This window comes from Heterocephalus glaber, unplaced genomic scaffold, assembly GCF_053883595.1.
Source record: "Heterocephalus glaber isolate CG9 unplaced genomic scaffold, H.glaber_assembly_v1.0 deba00000621, whole genome shotgun sequence".
In the NCBI taxonomy this organism is placed as follows: Eukaryota; Metazoa; Chordata; class Mammalia; order Rodentia; family Bathyergidae; genus Heterocephalus; species Heterocephalus glaber.
The window spans coordinates 23,423,507-23,441,705 of NW_028258153.1; the positions used below are offsets into that span (position 1 = coordinate 23,423,507).

General features: G+C 39.1%; 1 protein-coding gene across 2 annotated transcripts in view; it reads left to right on the forward strand.

Annotated features, from left to right (window-relative positions):
• LOC101705543 (ATP-dependent translocase ABCB1) overlaps window positions 1-18,199 on the forward strand; it is a 94,805-nt gene that overhangs the window by 52,811 nt on the left and 23,795 nt on the right. For both annotated transcript variants that reach the window (XM_004851210.4, XM_087206273.1), the window contains 5 exons: window positions 936-1,082; window positions 3,207-3,314; window positions 12,399-12,476; window positions 13,684-13,767; window positions 16,163-16,366. In XM_004851210.4, coding sequence (XP_004851267.1) covers window positions 936-1,082; window positions 3,207-3,314; window positions 12,399-12,476; window positions 13,684-13,767; window positions 16,163-16,366 — 621 coding nt within the window. The remainder of the gene's footprint in view (window positions 1-935; window positions 1,083-3,206; window positions 3,315-12,398; window positions 12,477-13,683; window positions 13,768-16,162; window positions 16,367-18,199) is intronic.

Here is an 18,199-nt window from a genome sequence, read left to right on the forward strand (position 1 = left end):
GACTAATATCTAGAATATATAAAGAACTAAAAAAAAATTATACTCCATAAATTTAAAGAACCAGTCAAGAATGGGCATCAAAAATGTATAGACACTTCTCTGATGAAGGAGTACAAATGGCCAATAAGTACTCAACATCTTTGGCCATTTGAGAAATGCAAATTAAAATAACATTGAAATTTCATCTCACTCCAGAAAGAATGGATGTCATCAAGAAATCAACCAATAAAAAATTCTGGCAAGGCTGTGGGGAAAAAGGAACCCTTCTCCATTATTGATGGGAGTGCAAATTGGTACAACCACTATGGAAAGGAGGATGTAGAGCTTTATGTACTGAACCCTTCCCCCGTAGCTCTCCTGTTGGGGGTTGGTGCTGAGGTAGGCGTAGGAACAACGGTTTTCCAGAATCTTCCAAAGTGTTCCACAAACCCAAATGTCAACATTTTATAATCAGTTTGGAATTTAAGGGTATGAATTAATAGAAAGAGTTAGAATTAGAATTTATAAAGTAAAGAGCCTTGGGGGTCTTCCGATATTAAAATTTCTATTCTGTTTATCTCTGCTAGTTAATAGTCTTGTCATATTCTGATTGGTAAGCCAAGAATTAAATAATTGTTGATACATCCTTTACTACTTTAAAAACTAAGGGGTACCATTAGAGAATTTGTCAGCATTTTTACTTTTTTTCTTTTTTTCTTTTTGATACTGGGGATGGAACTCAGGACTTTGCATTTTCAAGACAGGTGGCAGAACCACTGAGCTAAATCCCAGACCCCTTGTCAGCATTTTAAAAAAGCTAAATAGCTACTAGTTGATGAGCAATAAGAATAGGATATATTTATTTTAAACATTTATCCATAAAAGAATTATACCTCATAAAATCAACTATTCATCGATTTTGTAACTAGCTTATTATAATCTTTTATGTTATCTAGGATGAAAATGTACCTCCAGTTTCCTTTTGGAGAATTCTAAACCTGAGTTTAACTGAATGGCCTTATTTAGTGGTTGGTGTGTTCTGTTCCATTGTAAATGGAGGTATGCAACCAGCATTTGCAGTAGTATTTTCAAAGATTGTTGGGGTAAGTGTTTATGTAAATTTTTGTGTTTGCTTTTGAGTCCTGACTAAAGAATGAAAGAACTGTTTGTATTTGTCCTAGTGTACATAAGCCTCCAAACATGCTTGACATGAAACCAACTAGTTAGTAGATGTAAAATATAAGTTTGGTTCTGAGACAAAAGCAATTTCGTAAACCTCCTTGTCATGGTTTCTATCCAGGGCCCTGTCATTGCTATTGAAGGCCCTGGAAACCAGCTCCCTGAAATAGTGGCATTGGTGAGGTGACTTTTCCATTCCTGCTGCCACTGAGTTCTGAGCAAAAGCTGTGGCCTTTCACTAGTACGGAGTGGGCTCCCACAGGTGTTTGTCAGACAGACTTGAGAATGAACTGCTCTGTAACAAACTCCCTTGCTAGGACACAATGACCAGGCTTAGCACACTACCCATGTCAAATGTAATTGTCATGTCACTTGCAAAGACTGAAATAAAAGGGAACAGTTTCCTACTAAAAATTAAGGTTGACAAGTTGGGTCCACCAGTTCTAGCAGAGACATTTTCAATAATAAAGTTATAGTTTGGGCAGGCAGGTTCTCTGCTTAGTGAAAGATTTTCAACCATTGAGCCAAGGACTCCTTTGCCATATCATTGAAAACCTTGTGATGAGATCGATATACACAAGAAACATAAATCAAACAATAAATTTTAATTTTGTAACAAAAAAATCCGTAACTATTCAAGTTTACCAGGGACCGCTTATTTCAGGTTGATATTCATATTTATTGTATTCATGCAAGAAATACCGTTCCCTGTGGAAGTTGCTTATTGGTAGATTGCTTGCCTAGAAGGGACACGACCTTGGGTTCAATCTCCAGTACCACAATAAAAAAAGTAAAGAGGGCAGGGGATGTAGCTCAGTGGCACTGTGCCTGCCTGGCAAGCGCAAGGTCCTGAGTTCGATCCCTAGTACCAAAAAAGAGTAAATAAATGAATAATTAATTCAGTGTCTGCTTTATCCCAGATAGTTTTATACATGCTGAGAAAATACCAAGGAGACAAAATGTCTTATTCCATGGAGCATGTGTTCTAGGACAGGGAGCAGCAAGCTCTGCCTGTAAAAAGGAAGAGAGCAAATATTTTAGGCTTTTCAGCCAATATGGTTTCTCTTGCAAATAACTGACACTGTTCCTGTGGAGGCAAAGGTGTCATATACAGTCTGGAATCAAGTGAGCATAGATGAATTCCACAGTAGCTTGATATAAACATGGCAGGTAGCTGGCTGACTCCGGTCCTACCAAGTGTCTTGCAGGTGGGAGAGGGAGACCGTGCTACCACCAGAAGGAAAGAATGGAAGTGGATGATTTAGGAATGGGTTTGGCTGTGTGTGATGGAAATTCAATTTAGGGAATTTATATTTTTTCATGCTTACTCATGTAAATAGTAGCCCCATTCAGGGCTGGCTCATGAGCTCCAAGATGGGTGAGCAACCAGCATTCACCTTGTTGTAAATAATGGACTGTGGGTCTTGATCACTTGGGTTTAGATCTTTGTATCATCCCTGCTGGCTGTGTTGGTTGGAGCAAGTTAATTAATCTGTGTTCAAAACATCTCTGAGTAAAATGGTTATTACAATAAAACATATGGTGCTCAGTCAGCTGGCCATAGCTCCCATCAGTCTGAACTGCGCAGCTTACAAGGACGACTAGCCCTGGAATCTCCTGGGTTTTTGAAAAGCTTGGGTTGAGTGAATGGGTACCTGTGTAAGGTCACCAAAACCACATCACCTTTTCTCTAGACACCTCAGTTTGGAATGTCCATCTAGTAAAACAGTGGCTTGCCATACAATACAGTTATTCACCAAGGGAAGAGGAAAGTGTTTGCATTTTTTATTTTTATATACTAAGCAGGCACTCATTGCCCCACAAGGGTAAACAGCATGAAAAGTATTGGATGAATTTATGAGTGCTACTCTGTAAGGAAGAAACGGTACAAGTAGATGCATTTGAGGTCAGCATTATGGAAGGCAATCCTGATGTACAGTATAGAACGGCTCACTCTCAACCCCAAAATCACGCCCCTTAGTAAATGACTCAGAACATTAATCATTTCTTAGTGAGTAAATCGACAACCTTTAAATATTTTCTCACAGGTTTTTACAAGAAATGATGATCCTGAAACAAAACGACAGAACAGTAACCTGTTTTCATTAATGTTTCTAGTCCTTGGAATTATCTCTTTTATTACATTTTTCCTACAGGTAAATGTCTACATTTTAATTTTATTTATTTTGGGGGATTTGTAAATATCTGTATATTTTTCCTTTTAGTGCAATGTCTCCACTGTGAACTCAGCTATTAACAATCACATTTTTTGTGTCCTCCTGCAGAGGCCTGTAATATTGGTTATGCCCAAAGCAGGCTGTGAAGAATTAACCCCACAATTGTCTTGTTTATAGAAGTGAGTCTGGCTGAAGGTCAGAGTAACTCGAACTGAAGTTCCATCCCACATCTAAACCTTCAGACTAGAAGGACAATGTTCCAATTACAATCATATATTTTGTCTATTCTGTTCCTAATTCGAGAATGCTTTGTCTTGTCCTTTATGAGCCTTGTTTACATTAATTTCCATAGAAACCACACATTGCCTTTACCCCAATTGATTGCTCATAAAAGCCAGAGCCTGGAACTGGCCAGCACCTTTGTCAGTTGCACCCGCATTGGTCATCCTGGCACCCCACTTTCTCTTAGTTCTGTCTCTTTTAGTGTATTCTTTTTCTCAGGCCTGCATCACACACTGGGCAGGTGGGTACTGGAACGTAACTACAGAGGTCTCCAGTATCCTCGGACTCCCTTGCTTAACAATCTCCTCCTCATCCACCCCTTCCCAACTGGAAATGTTGGTGAAATCAAAAGGAATAGACTGGTTTACCTATTATGATGATTGAAAATGCAAAGTGGGGATTCAAAAAATGGCTCGAATGTCATTTTGGATTAAGCACTGCCAGACAATTAAATACTCAGACATCTTTCTGTATTATACAAACAACAAACAAACAAACAAAACTTTCTAAACAGGTCACAATGCTAACATTTGCAAAGTTTATCAATCAACTACTTTTGCTAAAGGAAAAAGAACTCTTTTATTGATGGAAGAATGTCAATCCTCAAAACTACAGGAACCATTTTTAGAGTTATATTTGACAGCTTGCAAATCATTTGAAATGAAATTGCAAAGGAATAAAGGGCTATAAAAGTTTAACGTGATATGCCAGGATGGGTTTTGGTGCTCACTGAGGTGTGAGTTTCACTAACATAAGTATCCTGTTGTGTATTCTTATCAATACAGGTAATTTATACTTTCTAAGCTTCACTTTTTAAAATCTGTAAAATAGGAATAATGTTGCCTGTAGGTATAAGAGGGGTTTGTTTTTTTTGTTTGTGTGTTTTATTCAATTTTACATTACATATTTTTTTTTCTTAAATTCTTTTATTGGTACATTGTAGGTATACAACACAATTACATTTCTCATTGGGAACTTGTACTTTTACATGATGCATCTTGGTTCTTATTTTTTCCCCATTTCTAGCCCTCCCTTCACCCTCTCCACCCTTCCCTAATAACAAAGACTTTATTTCCATTTTTTCCATTTCTCATCATTTTTCCTTTCCCTTCTTTCCTTTCCCCTGCCCCTCCCACTACCCCTACCCCTTTGGACCTTTTCTTCCTATTTTGCATTATTGATTACTCATTCTAACCATTGGTACATTTTAGGTATACAATATAATGACATTCATCATTGGAAATTTGCACCTTTACATAATCTCTCTTGGATCTTATTTTTCACCCTTGCCCAGCCCTCCATTCAACCCCTCCATTCCTCCCTATTTACAAAGATTTTCTTCCTATTTTTCCATTTTCTCATATTAATTTCATTCCCTTCTTTGCTTTCCCCTATCCCTCCCACTTCCCCTTCCCCTTTGCCTCTTTTCTTCCTATTTCACATTACCTATTATACATTTAGTCCTTATTTACACTTTCAGTTTCGCACACCAGAGAAACTATTCAGTATTTATACATGTATGTCCTATTTATTTCACTTAAGAGTATCACCTCAATGTGGATCCACTTAGCTAAAAATGTCTCTAATTTCTCATTTTTTATGGCTGAGTAGTACTCCATTTTATAAACAAACCACATATTCTTGATCCAGTCTCCAGTTGATGGGCATTTGGGCTGTTTCCAAGTTTTAGCTATCACAAACTGTGCTGCTATGAACATAGGTGCACATATATCCCTGTGGTATGATTCTTTTAATTCTTTGGGGAAGATCCCCAGCAGGGGAATAGCGGGGTCAAATGGGACTTCCAGTCCTAGTTCTTTGAGGTATCTCCATACTGATTTCCACAGTGGTTGTACCAGTCGACACTCCCACCAGCAGTGGAGCAGGGTTCCTCTTTCCCAACAGCCCTGTCAGCATTTGTTATTGGTTGATTTCATGATAGCAGCCATTCTTTCTGGAGTGAGGTGGAATCTCAGCATTGTTTTCATTTGCATCTCTCAAATGACCAGTGATGTTGAACATTTTTTCACTTGTTTATTTGCTATTTCTACTTCTTTGTCTGAGAAATGTCTGTTGATTTCAGATGCCCATTTTCAGATTGGGTCTTTAAATTTGGGAGGTCTGATCTTTTTTAGTTCTTTATAGATTCGAGATAGTAGACCTTTGTCTGAGGAAGAGCAGGTGAAGATTTTTTCCCACATTGTGGGTTGTCCCTTCACACTGCTGGTGGTTTCTCTTGCTGTGCAGAAGCTTTTTAATAAGAAGAGATCCCATTTGTTGATTGTTTGTGCTAGTTCATGGGCAACTGAGGTTTTGTTCATAAAATCTTTTCCTACACCAGTGTCTTCAAGAGTTCTACCTAACCTCTGGTCCAACTGGTTCAGAGTTTCTATTTTAATATTGAGATCTTTAATCCATTTTGATTTTAGTTTAGTGCATGGTGAGAGATATAGGTCTAGTTTTAATCTTTGGCAAGTTGAAGCTCAATTTTTCCAGCACCATTTATTAAAGAGGCTATTTTTCCTCCAGTGAGGCTGTTTGGCTCCTTTATCGAAGATGAGATGGCTGAGTGTGTCTGGCATTGTTTCTGCATCTTCTAATCTGTTCCACTGGTCCTCAGGTCTGTTTCTTTACCACTACCGTGCTGTTTTTATCTCAGTAACTTTGTAGTATAGTTGCAGGTTGGGGATTGTGATATCCCCTGCCATGTCCCTGTTACCTAGAATTGCTTTTGCTATTCTGGGTCTCTTCTTGTTCCAAATGAATTTTTGGATTGTTTTCTCAAGGTTGGTGAAGTATGCTGCTGGGATCTCAATTGGAATTGCATTAAATCTATATAGCAGTTTTGGAAGTATGGCCATTTTCACTATATTAATCCTTCCTATCCAGGAGCAGGGGGTGTCTGTCCATTTTCTGATATCTTCAATCTCTCTTTTCAGAGGGCTATGGTTTTTAGAGAAGAGTTCTTTGATTTCTCTCATTAGGTTGATTCCTAGGTATTTCAGTTTTTTGGATGCTATTGTAAAAGGAATTATTTGCCCTATTTTTCTCTCAGTGAGTCTGTCATTCGTGTAGAGGACAGCTATTGATTTTTGTGTGTTGACCTTGTAACCAGCTACTTGACTGAATTTGGTTATTAAGTCTAGAAGACTTTTGGTGGAGTTCTTGGGGTTTTCTATATAGAGTATCATGTCATGTGCAAATAATGACACTTTGACTTCTTCATTTCCTATCTTTATTCCTTTTATTTCTTTCTCTTGTCTAATTGCCATGGCTAATGTTTCCAGAACTATACTGAACAAGAGTGGTGATAGTGGACATCCTTGTCTTGTTCCTGATTTTAGTGTGAAGGATTTCAGGTTTTGACCATTTAGTATGATATTGTCTATTGGCTTTTCATAGATGGCTTTTATCAGTTTGAGGTAGAGACCATGTATGTCAATTTTTTGTAGGGTTTTTATCATAAATGCATGTTGGATTTTGTCAAATGCTTTTTCTGCATCTATGGAGAAAATCATATGGTTTTTGTCCTTGGCTCTATTGATGTAGTGTATTACATTGATTGATTTGCATATGTTGAACCATCCCTGCATCCCTGGGATGAATCCCACTTGATCAAGGTGTATGATCTTCTTGATGATCTTCTGCGTTCTATTTGCCAGTATCTTATTAAGGGTTTTTGCATCTATGTTCATTAGTGAGATTGGCCTATAGTTCTCCTTCTCAGTTGGGTCCTCCTCTGCTTTGGGGATCAAGGTAATGCTTGCTTCCAGGAATAAATTTGGGAGTATTGCTTCCCTTTCAATTTCATTGAAGAGTTTAAACAGTAGTGGCAGCAGTTCCTCTCTACATGTTTTGTAGAATTCAGCAGTGAAGCCATCAGGGCCCGGGCTTTTCTTAGTTGATAAGTTTTTAATTACATTTTCAATTTCATTGGTTGATATTGGATTGTTTAAAATTTTTAGGTCTCCTTCGTTCAACTTTGGTAATTCATACATATCTAGGAATCTGCCCATTTCTTCTGTGTTTTCCATCTTATTGGCGTATAGGTTCTCGAAGAAGGTGTTGATGATCCTCTGGATTTCTGCTGGGTCTGTTGTTATTTCACCCTTTTCATCCTAATTGCATGGATGTGGGCTTTTTCTTTCCTTTTTCTGATAAGGTTGGCTAAGGGTTTGTCAATTTTGTTGATTCTTTTGAAGAACCAACTCTTGACTTTGATTTTTTGTATCGTTCTCTTAGTCTCCATTGCATTGATTTCTGCCCTGATCTTTATAATTTCCTCTACTTGTATGAGCTTTGGAGTTGTCCTGCTCTTCTTTTCCCAGAAACTTGAGGCTCAGCATCAGGTTGTTTAATTGGGCTCCTTCTGTTTTCCTAATATGCATATTCACTGCTATGAATTTCCCTCGTAAGACTGCTTTCATTGTGTCTCATAGATTCTGATATGTTGTATTGTCATTGTCATTTAATTGAAGGAACTGTCTGATTTCTTCTTTAATTTCCTCTGTGACCCATTGTTTATTCAGAAGTGTGTTGTTCAGTTTCCACGTGTTTATGAAATTTTTCCAGTTTCTTTTGCTATGGATCTCTAATTTCATTGCACTGTGGTCTGATAATATATAGGGGATAACTTCAATTCCTTTGCACTTACTTAAACATGTTCTATGAGCAAATACGTGGTCTGTTTTGGGGAATGACCCATGTGCAGTTGAGAAGAATGTGTATTCTGATTTTGTGGGGTGGAAGACTCTTTAAACATCTGTTAAGTTCATTTGTTGAAGAGTTCGATTGAGTTCTAGTTTTCATTACTTATTTTTTGTCTAGTTGATCTATCTATTTGTGACAGTGGGGTGTTGAGGTCCCTCACTACAATTGTATTAGTGCATATATGACTTTTCATGTCCATTAGTATTTGTTTTATATAGTTGGGTGCACTAGTGTTTGGTGCATAGATATTTATGACTGTTATCTCTTCCTCTTGAATTCTTCCCTTTACAAGGATGTAGTTTCCTTCTTTGTCTCTCTTAATCAGTGTTGGTTTGAAATCTACTTGATCTGCAAAGAAGATAGCTACTCCTGCCTTTTTTCAGGTTCCCATCGCGTGGAGTATTATTTTCCACCCTTTAACTTTCAGTCTATTAGTTTCATTTTGAATTAAATGTGTTTTTTGTATGCAGTATATTGTTGGATTTTGCTTCTTGACCAATTCTGCCAGTCTATTTCTTTTGATTGGTGAATTGAGACCATTAACATTGATGGATATAATTGAAACGTATTGACTTGTCATTGCCGTGACTTTTGTTTTTGTTGGATTCTCCCCCTTTACATTTAATTTCTTGTTGCGCCAGATGGGTTCATTCTGCTTTGCTTCCTGGGACTGTGATCCTCAATGTCTGTTCCTAGGATATTGTGTAAAATTTTTTGGAGTACTGGTTTGGTATTCATGAAGTTCCTAAGGTACTCTTTTTCATGAAAGTATCTTCTTTCTCCATCAATTTTGCAAGATAGTTTTGCAGGGTACATCAATCTGGGTTGGAGGCTGTTTTCTTTTAGGGCTTGGAATATGTCACTCCAAGCTCTTCTTGCCTTGATGGTTTGTGTTGAGAAGTCTGCTGTGATTCTGATGGGCTTTCCTTTGTATGTGATTTGTTTCTTTCCTCTAACTGGTTGTAGAATTTTTTCTTCTGTTGTGTTTCTGGAATCTTAACAATTATATGCATATATGTAGATTTTTTTTGATCAAGGCTATTTGGAGTCTTATATTCCTCACTTATCTGTATGTCAAGTTCTTTTCCCCTGCTTGGGAAGTTTTCTGCCGTTACTTCTGTGAAGAGTTTTTTATGTCTTCTGCACTCTCTCCTGTTTCTTCATTGACTCCAGTCAGTCTTATGTTATTCTTCTTACATCGTCTAGCAGCTGCTGGATTGATTTCTCATGTTCCCTTATAATTTTGAAGCAATTTTTCTTTTCCTGGTCATTAATTGGCATCTTATCTTCTGTATCTGAAATTCTGTCCTCACGTTGGCCCATTATGCTGTGTAGACTTTCAAAGGAGTTTTTAATCTCCTGGAAATCTATTTGCATCAGTTTTATGGATTCCATTTGTTTCCTATATTGGGATTTCATCATGTTCCTCACCTCCTCTCTAGATTTATTAATCATGTCTTGCACTAGGGGCACAATTTCTCCTGTTATCTGAGAAATTATTTCTGATTTCATTTTTTTCCAGATCCCCTTTTGTTGCCAGTTCAGTGAGTCCAGGTGGTTGAGTCTTAGAGTGTTTCATCTCATGTCCCTTTGAGGTTGCTGTAGGTGATCTGCAAGTCTGGTTTTGAGGCTTATTTACGTGTTTTCTTATTTCGACTGGGGGGCAGGGGGGTGCTGTTGGTGCGTGCTAGGCTCACCTCCTCTGAGCTGGGAGAGGTGGGACATGGGCCAGGAGTGGCAGTAGGGATGGTGGCTGGGAAGCCCCTTCCTTTGGACCAGGAGCCAAGGGATGGTGGCTCAGAAGCCCCTTCCTCTGGGCCGGGAGCAGCGGGACAGAAGGCAGCCCAAATGCCCTTTCCTCTGGGCCGGGAACGGCAGGATGGACGCTGGCCCTAAAGCCCTTTCCTCTGGGCTGGGAGCAGAGGGAGGGATGTATAAGAGGGTTTTGGAACCAAATGCTCAGGCCTGTGTTAGCAAGGGGAAACAATCACTTGTTAAATGAAAGAATGATTAGCCACAGGCATTTTTTTCTTTTATAGTTAAAACTCTGAATAAGATTCTCCCTTTAACATATTATAAATGTATATTAAATTTTATTAATAGATAGGACATTGTTTTGACATTATAAGATGTAGAGAAAATTTTAAAAGACTATTTCTTTACTAAGTATTTACAGTCTCATTGGGGAAGCTGGTGCTACTAGAATAAATAAACTCACTACATACTATACTACATACTATATACTCACTACATACTATCTTGCTATACCAACTATTACTGTCATGGCTATTCAGAAAAGGTAAAGACTGCACACTGTGAAGTTGGTTAAGGAACCAGAGGTAGGTAGGCTTTGAGCTGGTTCTTTCAGCTCTGATCACTTGGACTGGTGAAGCAAAGGGAGGGCAGCAATACAGGATGATGCTTCAAATCTGATCTTACCCTTCCTGCCATGGTCTGGTAAATAAGAATGGTCAGTGAAGTCCAGGATCTCCAAAGTGTAGAAACAGCACAGTGGCTAGAAAGGCTGGAGTGCCCAAGTACTCATTTTAGAAACACAAGAAGGGACCTCCCTGGAAGATGAAAGCTCAGACTTTGGGTTCTCATTCTGATTAGGATTGTCAGAGACCTCCATTCAGATTCTAGCTCTGCTACCTAATAATTGTGGCCTCTAGCATCTCACCAGAGTCCTCTAAACTTCTGTTTCTTCTGGAATAGAGTGATCACAGGGTTGTCATAAGGATTTAATGAGATCTTGTATGTAAAGCACTGTGTTGAGAAGACCAGCATTCCACAAAAATAACAATAATTCCTCTTATGTGGGCAAGCCATGTCACTTTCCATTTGTTCCAACAGCAGAAACCCTAGTGTAATCATTTCCAAGTAAGTATAGGCACCAAGTAGTTTCAGACTTAACCCAGCTAGTACTTCTCTTGCCTCATGCATGGCTGATATGCATTAGCAGTTGCATTACAGCTTGGCTGCGAAGGCTGTGGTCTGTGAATGTTGTGGACTCCACACATGCTGGAAATCTGAGAGATCCATGGCCTTTATGGCCTTTGAGTAACATGGCTTCCTTTACCAAGACCACACAAGAAAAGTTGTCTCTTTCTTCACTTGTCTCTTTGCACTGTTTCTTTCATCCCTTTTGATAACACCCAACTTGGTACTGGGAATGCCAAGTAGGTGTTACTGACCACCTCTGTTTTTATGATTCTGCAAGAGATTTGGGGGTGTTATCAGGGACCCTCCCCTTCTTAGGCATCACACAGCCATTTCTACTCTGCTTCCCTGGGCCTTCATGTGGCAGGCCTTACTGTTAGCTGCCACTTCTCAGTTCAGGAAGAAGGAAGAGCACAGTCCTGGAGTGAGGATTCTGTTGTCCTTCCTCCCTGGATATGGCCTAGCTTGGGGCACACTCAAATCTTACTATGTTCTTTCCCAGGAACTCTGTTCCCTCTGCCCAAACCCAGAAAATTATAGCCTTGAAGGGTAGGGGTACAGTAAAGAATGTTCCCTCAATAAGCCTTGCACCGCCACCTGTTTCACTTCCAGTCTTTGACTAGTTTTTTCACATAAAAACTAAGAATTGTTTACTCTTCTCTGCATCCTTTACAACTAGGGTGACCATAAATACCTGTGTCTCCAGATTATACTCCAAGTCCTTGTTTCAGTTTGAGTAGCACCCCTTTTCACTGTCACAACTGTCCCAAGTTAGGTAATACATGAAGCACCTCCTGTGTTTTCAGTGCCCCCGCCTTGGGAACAGTACCAGCTCCCTCACAGACCACTATTATCTGGGGAAACAAGTAGAGCTGAGATTAGAAACACATCTCCAATAAATCTCTGGTCAGCCAGCTAGGTAGCTTGGAGTGGCAGTGCCAGTTTCAAAGCCCAGGTCTCCTGGCCACACACCTCTGCTCCTTTGCACCTTGCTCCATAGTACAAGACCACAAAACCGCAAACTCCAGAAATCAGGTTTTCTCAGCAATGCCATCAAGCCCCCTTCTGTTATGTAACTGGTGGCTGAGTCTCTGACACATCTTTTGGGTGCCATATTCTCTTTCTTCATAGGGCTTCACATTTGGCAAAGCTGGAGAGATTCTCACCAGGCGGCTTCGTTACCTGGTCTTCAAGTCCATGATGAGACAGGTATGTCTGTGAGGGTTGAGTGCTGGGATGTACAGGACTGCACAGGTGCCTGGGGATGCAGGCAGTGGGAGCTCAGTCGGGTTACCTGGACTCAGGCCCTATATAGCATTAGTTGTCCCTCAGTCTCATCCCAGAGATGGGGCAGAACCACCTCCAGGTGTATTCTGGGACCTCTGTGAGTTCAGCCCGATTGCTTATTCAACTCTTTAGAAGTGTTTACTAAGTCTTTCATGCTTTAAAATTTTCAATCTTAAACATCAGGTTCATTTCTTACCTACTTTTTGCTTGTATCAGATATGACAGCCCCTCCAAAAACCTTGCGAACGCCTCTCGCTGTGTGTAATATTCCATCCTCATCTCAATCCAGTAGGTTCACCTCATATAGCCAGAGTCATTCTTCTGAAATTTATCTTAAACCACATCTCTCTGCCCCAATCTGCTAGGGATAAAGTCTGGAATATCCCTCAGAATATTCTCGAATCTTTGCAGCTGCAGAAAGACCAACACATTGTGCCCCCTGCCATCCATCTTTCTGACCCCATCTCTAAAACTTCACCCTTTTCCTGTACACAGTATATTTCCCATATGGTAACTCACTACATGGATACAAGAAAGTCATGACAGCCACGTGAGAACAGGAATCTGTCCAGAGGAAGAAGCACTTTCTCAAGTGCACACAGTTGCTTTTGAGGCCAGTAGCACCTGCAAGACTCCCTTGCTGGTGGTTGAAAATAGCAAGTGTGCTTTGCCTCGGGACCTTCCTGAGGGCTGTTATACCTCCTTCCTGCAGATATTCTCATTTCTTCCTTCCTTTAGGTCTCTGCTCAAGTGTCTCCTCAGAATGCACCTCTCTGTCCCCATTCCTATTTCTAAAACAGCATCTTCTCTCACTTCTTTATCCTTTTACAGTGCTTTATTTTTCTTTGTCACATTTCCATCTCTAGAGCCTAGGCGGTGCTGGTACTGTTCATGATTTTGTCTAACACTTAGAAATAATCCTTGGAAAAAAGTAGGCATAGTTTTTCTTTTTTTACTAATTGGATGATCTACTTTTCTGTTTTATACATAAAGTCCCTTTCTTGTCTATTGAACATCACATCCTGAAAGCTAAATGAAGGGGAGTTATAAACAGAACTGACCTTTATTGCTGGAGCTAAGAGTCTCATACACAGAACTGTGAGGTAATAAAATCTCTTTTCTACCACAGGATGTGAGCTGGTTTGATGACCCTAAAAACACCACTGGAGCACTGACTACCAGACTTGCCAATGACGCCTCTCAAGTGAAAGGGGTATGTGCCTCATTTCTGTTTGTGGTTGACGTACTTGGCCATGTTGCACCTCAGCATCTGATTGTGGATGTTAGTTATCATCATCGTTAAGAAAATGTGAAGTAAAAAGGATCAAGATGTGATATTTATATGTGCCAATTTCCCATGATGAATACATTTATTTTGTATTATAAACATATATTAATAAAAATGATTAATAAAAAAGACATCAAACGCAAAAATATATTATATGTTTAATAACAAAAATGTTGACAGTTTAAACATTATTTACCAAATAGTTGTAACTTGTAACATGTCTTTTGCTATTGGTATATTATTCATGCTATTAACAAGATGCATGTAGAAGAACAGGTGTTTAGTAAAAATTATTTTCAGAATATCATTCAGGATCAGTCTATGTTAGAGCACCATCAACAGAAAACTATAACTGTTACTGAAAAAACGGATGTGTGCCTGCTGTCACAAAGTTTAGGGCTATTGTAGTTCAGAAGAAAGGAGAAAAATATTCCTAAATGGATTGAAACAATTGAAAAACATACTAAAAAATAAAGTAAGCGTAGTGGGAATAACTTTAAACTGTCAAATCACCAAGTCTGTACACTATTGAAGTAGCTTAGTTCCGCTAAACATAAACCAGAAGAAAATGTAACTCAGGGCCTCTTTCATTTTATTTTGATATGTGGTCTAGAGTTCTTCAGAGAAATAAAGAAATTAAAAAGAACAAGATATTTTGAAAACTTTTCTCTGGGAGAAGGTGGTTGAGGGAATGGTGAAGTGAAATATTCATAATTTCAAAAAGAAGTTCAGAAAATAATCCTTTTTTCCTAATGAACACAAGTATTTTATAATTCAAGTTGAAGGGCTAGGATGGTGTTCTGAGGAGTAAATAAACAGCAAGAGGAGAAGAATTAGGGACAGGTGACTGCTCCTCAGAGTTCTGTAGACTCCTACTCTGTGTGAGCGACAGTGAGTGTCAGGGCTTGAGAATAAAGAGCAGTCCTCAGTGCTATAAATCAGAGAGCCGTGGGCTTCACCCCCATGCAGCATGGAGTCCTGGGTCTTTAAGTACCACTTTCCTGTTTGCTAAGAGGATATAGTAATCTCTGATTCATCCTGGTGATTCGTGGGGTCCATGCCTGCCATCTGAAGCTGGATGTCTGGTACCTGCAAGGGGATGTGCCAGGGCAGCTCCTGCTGTGAACTGGGGAATGTTCCCATGCCTCTCAGTCAGCAGCAGATGTGGGAAGTGAGTTACAAGAAGGATGTGCAGATCCTGACAACAGGAGCCACAGACTTTATTCTTGTGCTGCAGACTCCCCCCAGGTTGCATCATTAGAGCTTCACATGGAAAATGTGCAGGACAGAGAGCTGGATTTGAAGACCCCTCTGCTGTGTGACTTTGCCAAATTTTGCAAAGCATTCCTTAACATAAAATTAATGATGGCATCAGATAAAAGTGTGATGTATAGGGCCAGGAATTTAATTCAGTGGCACCACACTTGCCTCGCAAGTGCGAGGTCCTGGATTTGATCACCCGTACCAAAAAAAAAGTGTGATGTATTTTTATGTTACCTCCTTCTGCCCTAGTACTGCACTCTCATGTATAATTTGGTGTATATGAAGGCTGGTGGGAGTTGTAGGGTCTTTTCCCTGCTAAGTATTAATCTAGTGATTGTATTAGAAACATTAAGTCAGCATGGGATATGTATGATGGTATAAAGATTTCTGTCCCAGAATTCAGGGTGGAGAGCTGTGGTAATTAATGAGTGTGTTTGCTCAGAATAGTGTGAGGGCATTGAGTATTTTCTGGGGAGTGGAGATGTGATGCACTGAATTCCACAATGACAAACTGAATGAACAGTATGTGCTGCCCACTGATGGCAATCTCTATATGCTTCTGAAAGCTCTGGTCAGGCTCCTGCTGACATTCAAACTGAAAATCAGATGCCAGCTTAATAGAAGTTACATTTCATTAGTGTCAACTCTATTGTTTTCCAAAATAAAATCAAAGTTAAAAATAAGCATTTCAAATAGGCCTAGATATCCTTTGGGAATTTCTACCATTCCTAGTTTAATATAACTGCCACTCTTTTATTTATTTATTTATTATAATTTACAGAACTTGTTTTAGTGTCCATCCTATGATTAAGATGTTCTTTGTATTAAAAAATTGGAAAAGATAGAAATATGTAATTGAACTCCAGATTGTTGATCTTTTACTTTCAGTATTTATTCAGAAGTCATGTATATCTTCATTTTCAAAATCTACTAAAAGTACTAAAGTAAATTGAATAGAAAATTTATCATGTTCCTTAAGAATACATATACATTTTAAACACAAAATATATTTTAAATACAGTATAAAAATGTGATTCTAATTTGTTTCTTTTTCCAGGCAATAGGTTCCAGGCTTGCTATAATTACCCAGAATATAGCAAATCTCGGGACAGGAATTATTATTTCCTTCATCTATGGCTGGCAATTAACACTTTTACTCTTAGCCATTGTGCCCCTCATGGCAATAGCAGGATTTGTTCAAATGAGAATGTTTTCTGGACAAGCACTCAAAGATAAAAAAGAACTGGAACATTCTGGGAAGGTGAGTCAAAGGAAATAAATTCAAATCAGTCCTACTTCGTTTTAGTTATGACCCTCTGAGAATGTTTTTATAACCATTCCTCAAAGCAATATTTCTTACATTTATTATATAGATTAGAAGCTGAAGAAAAGTAGCACACACATACTTAGCTCCAAGTGTCAGCTTGATTTGAATGGGCTTTTCCGGTTTCAGGCCATTGTCTTCACATTCTTCTGCCTCTGCTTCAGTTCTTTCCTTTTTGCCTTTCTTTCCCTTACTCTCTCCTCACCTCATTCTCTTTTTTTTTTGGTACCGGGGATCGAACTTGGGTCTTTGCACTTGCGCAGCAGGCGGCGAAACCACTGAGCTAAATCCCCAGCCCTCCTCACCTCATTCTTTCTCTTACCCTCTTACTTCATTTACATATGCTTAAATCTATCTCTTTATTGAAAAAGGGCTCATTTTATTATCCATAATGGAGGGAGATTCAATATTGAAAAGTTCTCAGGGTATCTTATATGGTTAAAACATTTACCACTTTCTCTTTTATCATGTCTCCTCTCTTCATCTTATTTCTGTTTCTCCTCCACTTAGTACTTTTTTCAGAGCTTGCTTAAGTGATTTTCCCCCTCATTATTTAACAAATACTTCTATGACCCTTCAGTGTTTCCTGGCATATGCTTTACTCCTTACCACAACACTGTGAGGTAAATTCCACGATCATCTTATTATTTAGTTGAGTCTCAAACACAGGCAGGCAGTGGCCCCAGTGCCTGAGAGCTGAGGGCCAGTAAATTTGGGAGTCATTATTCAAACTCAGGCAGTTGAACTCTGGGCAGAAAAAAAAAAAAGAGATACTCTGATGGCAGAATGTGCTCTGGTATTACATGGCAGAAATGAGAGGTCAGACCAGGGCCTACCTCAAAACTAGTCCTGATGTCTAGACAAGGTAACATCTACTAATGGACATTCCAGTTTCCCAGGAGTCAGGGCTGGATGCAGGCAGGTGAGATGGCTCTGGATTTCAGCAGGCCCAGGTGACTAAGGTTCTTTGTCATACACCCTGACCCTTGTGGTCTGGCCGTGGTCTGGCCCAGATAACACTGAGCCCAGCCAGGGCATACACCTTGTGCTGATAACTCTGTTTAATCGTGTACTTTGCTTTTCTTTCCTTTTTCTGACAAGGTTGGCTAAAGGTTTGTCAATTTTGTTGATTCTTTCGAAGAACCAACTTTTGGGGCTTCATTGATTTTTTGTATTGTTCTCTTAGTCTCCATTGGATTGATTTCTGCCCTGATCTTTATAATTTCCTCCACTTGTATGAGCTTTGGAGTTGTCCTGCTCTTCTTTTCCCAGAAACTTGAGGCTCAGCATCAGGTTGTTTAATTGGGCTCCTTCTGTTTTCCTAATATGCATATTCACTGCTATGAATTTCCCTCGTAAGACTGCTTTCATTGTGTCCCATAGATTCCAATATGTTGTATTGTCATTGTCATTTAATTGAAGGACCTGTCTGATTTCTTCTTTAATTTCCTCTGTGACCCACTGTTTATTCAGAAGTGTGTTGTTCAATTTCCATGTGTTTATGAAATTTTTCCAGTTTCTTTTGCTATGGATCTCCAATTTCATTGCACTATGGTCTGATAATATACAGGGGATAACTTCAATTCCTTTGCACTTACTTAAACATGTTCTATGAGCAAGTAAGTGCTCTGTTTTGGAGAATGACCCATGTGCAGTTGAGAAGAATGTGTATTCTGATTTTGTGGGGTGGAACACTCTAAACATCTGTTAAGTTCATTTGTTGAAGAGTCCGATTGAGTTCTAGTATTTCATTACTTATTTTTTGTCTAG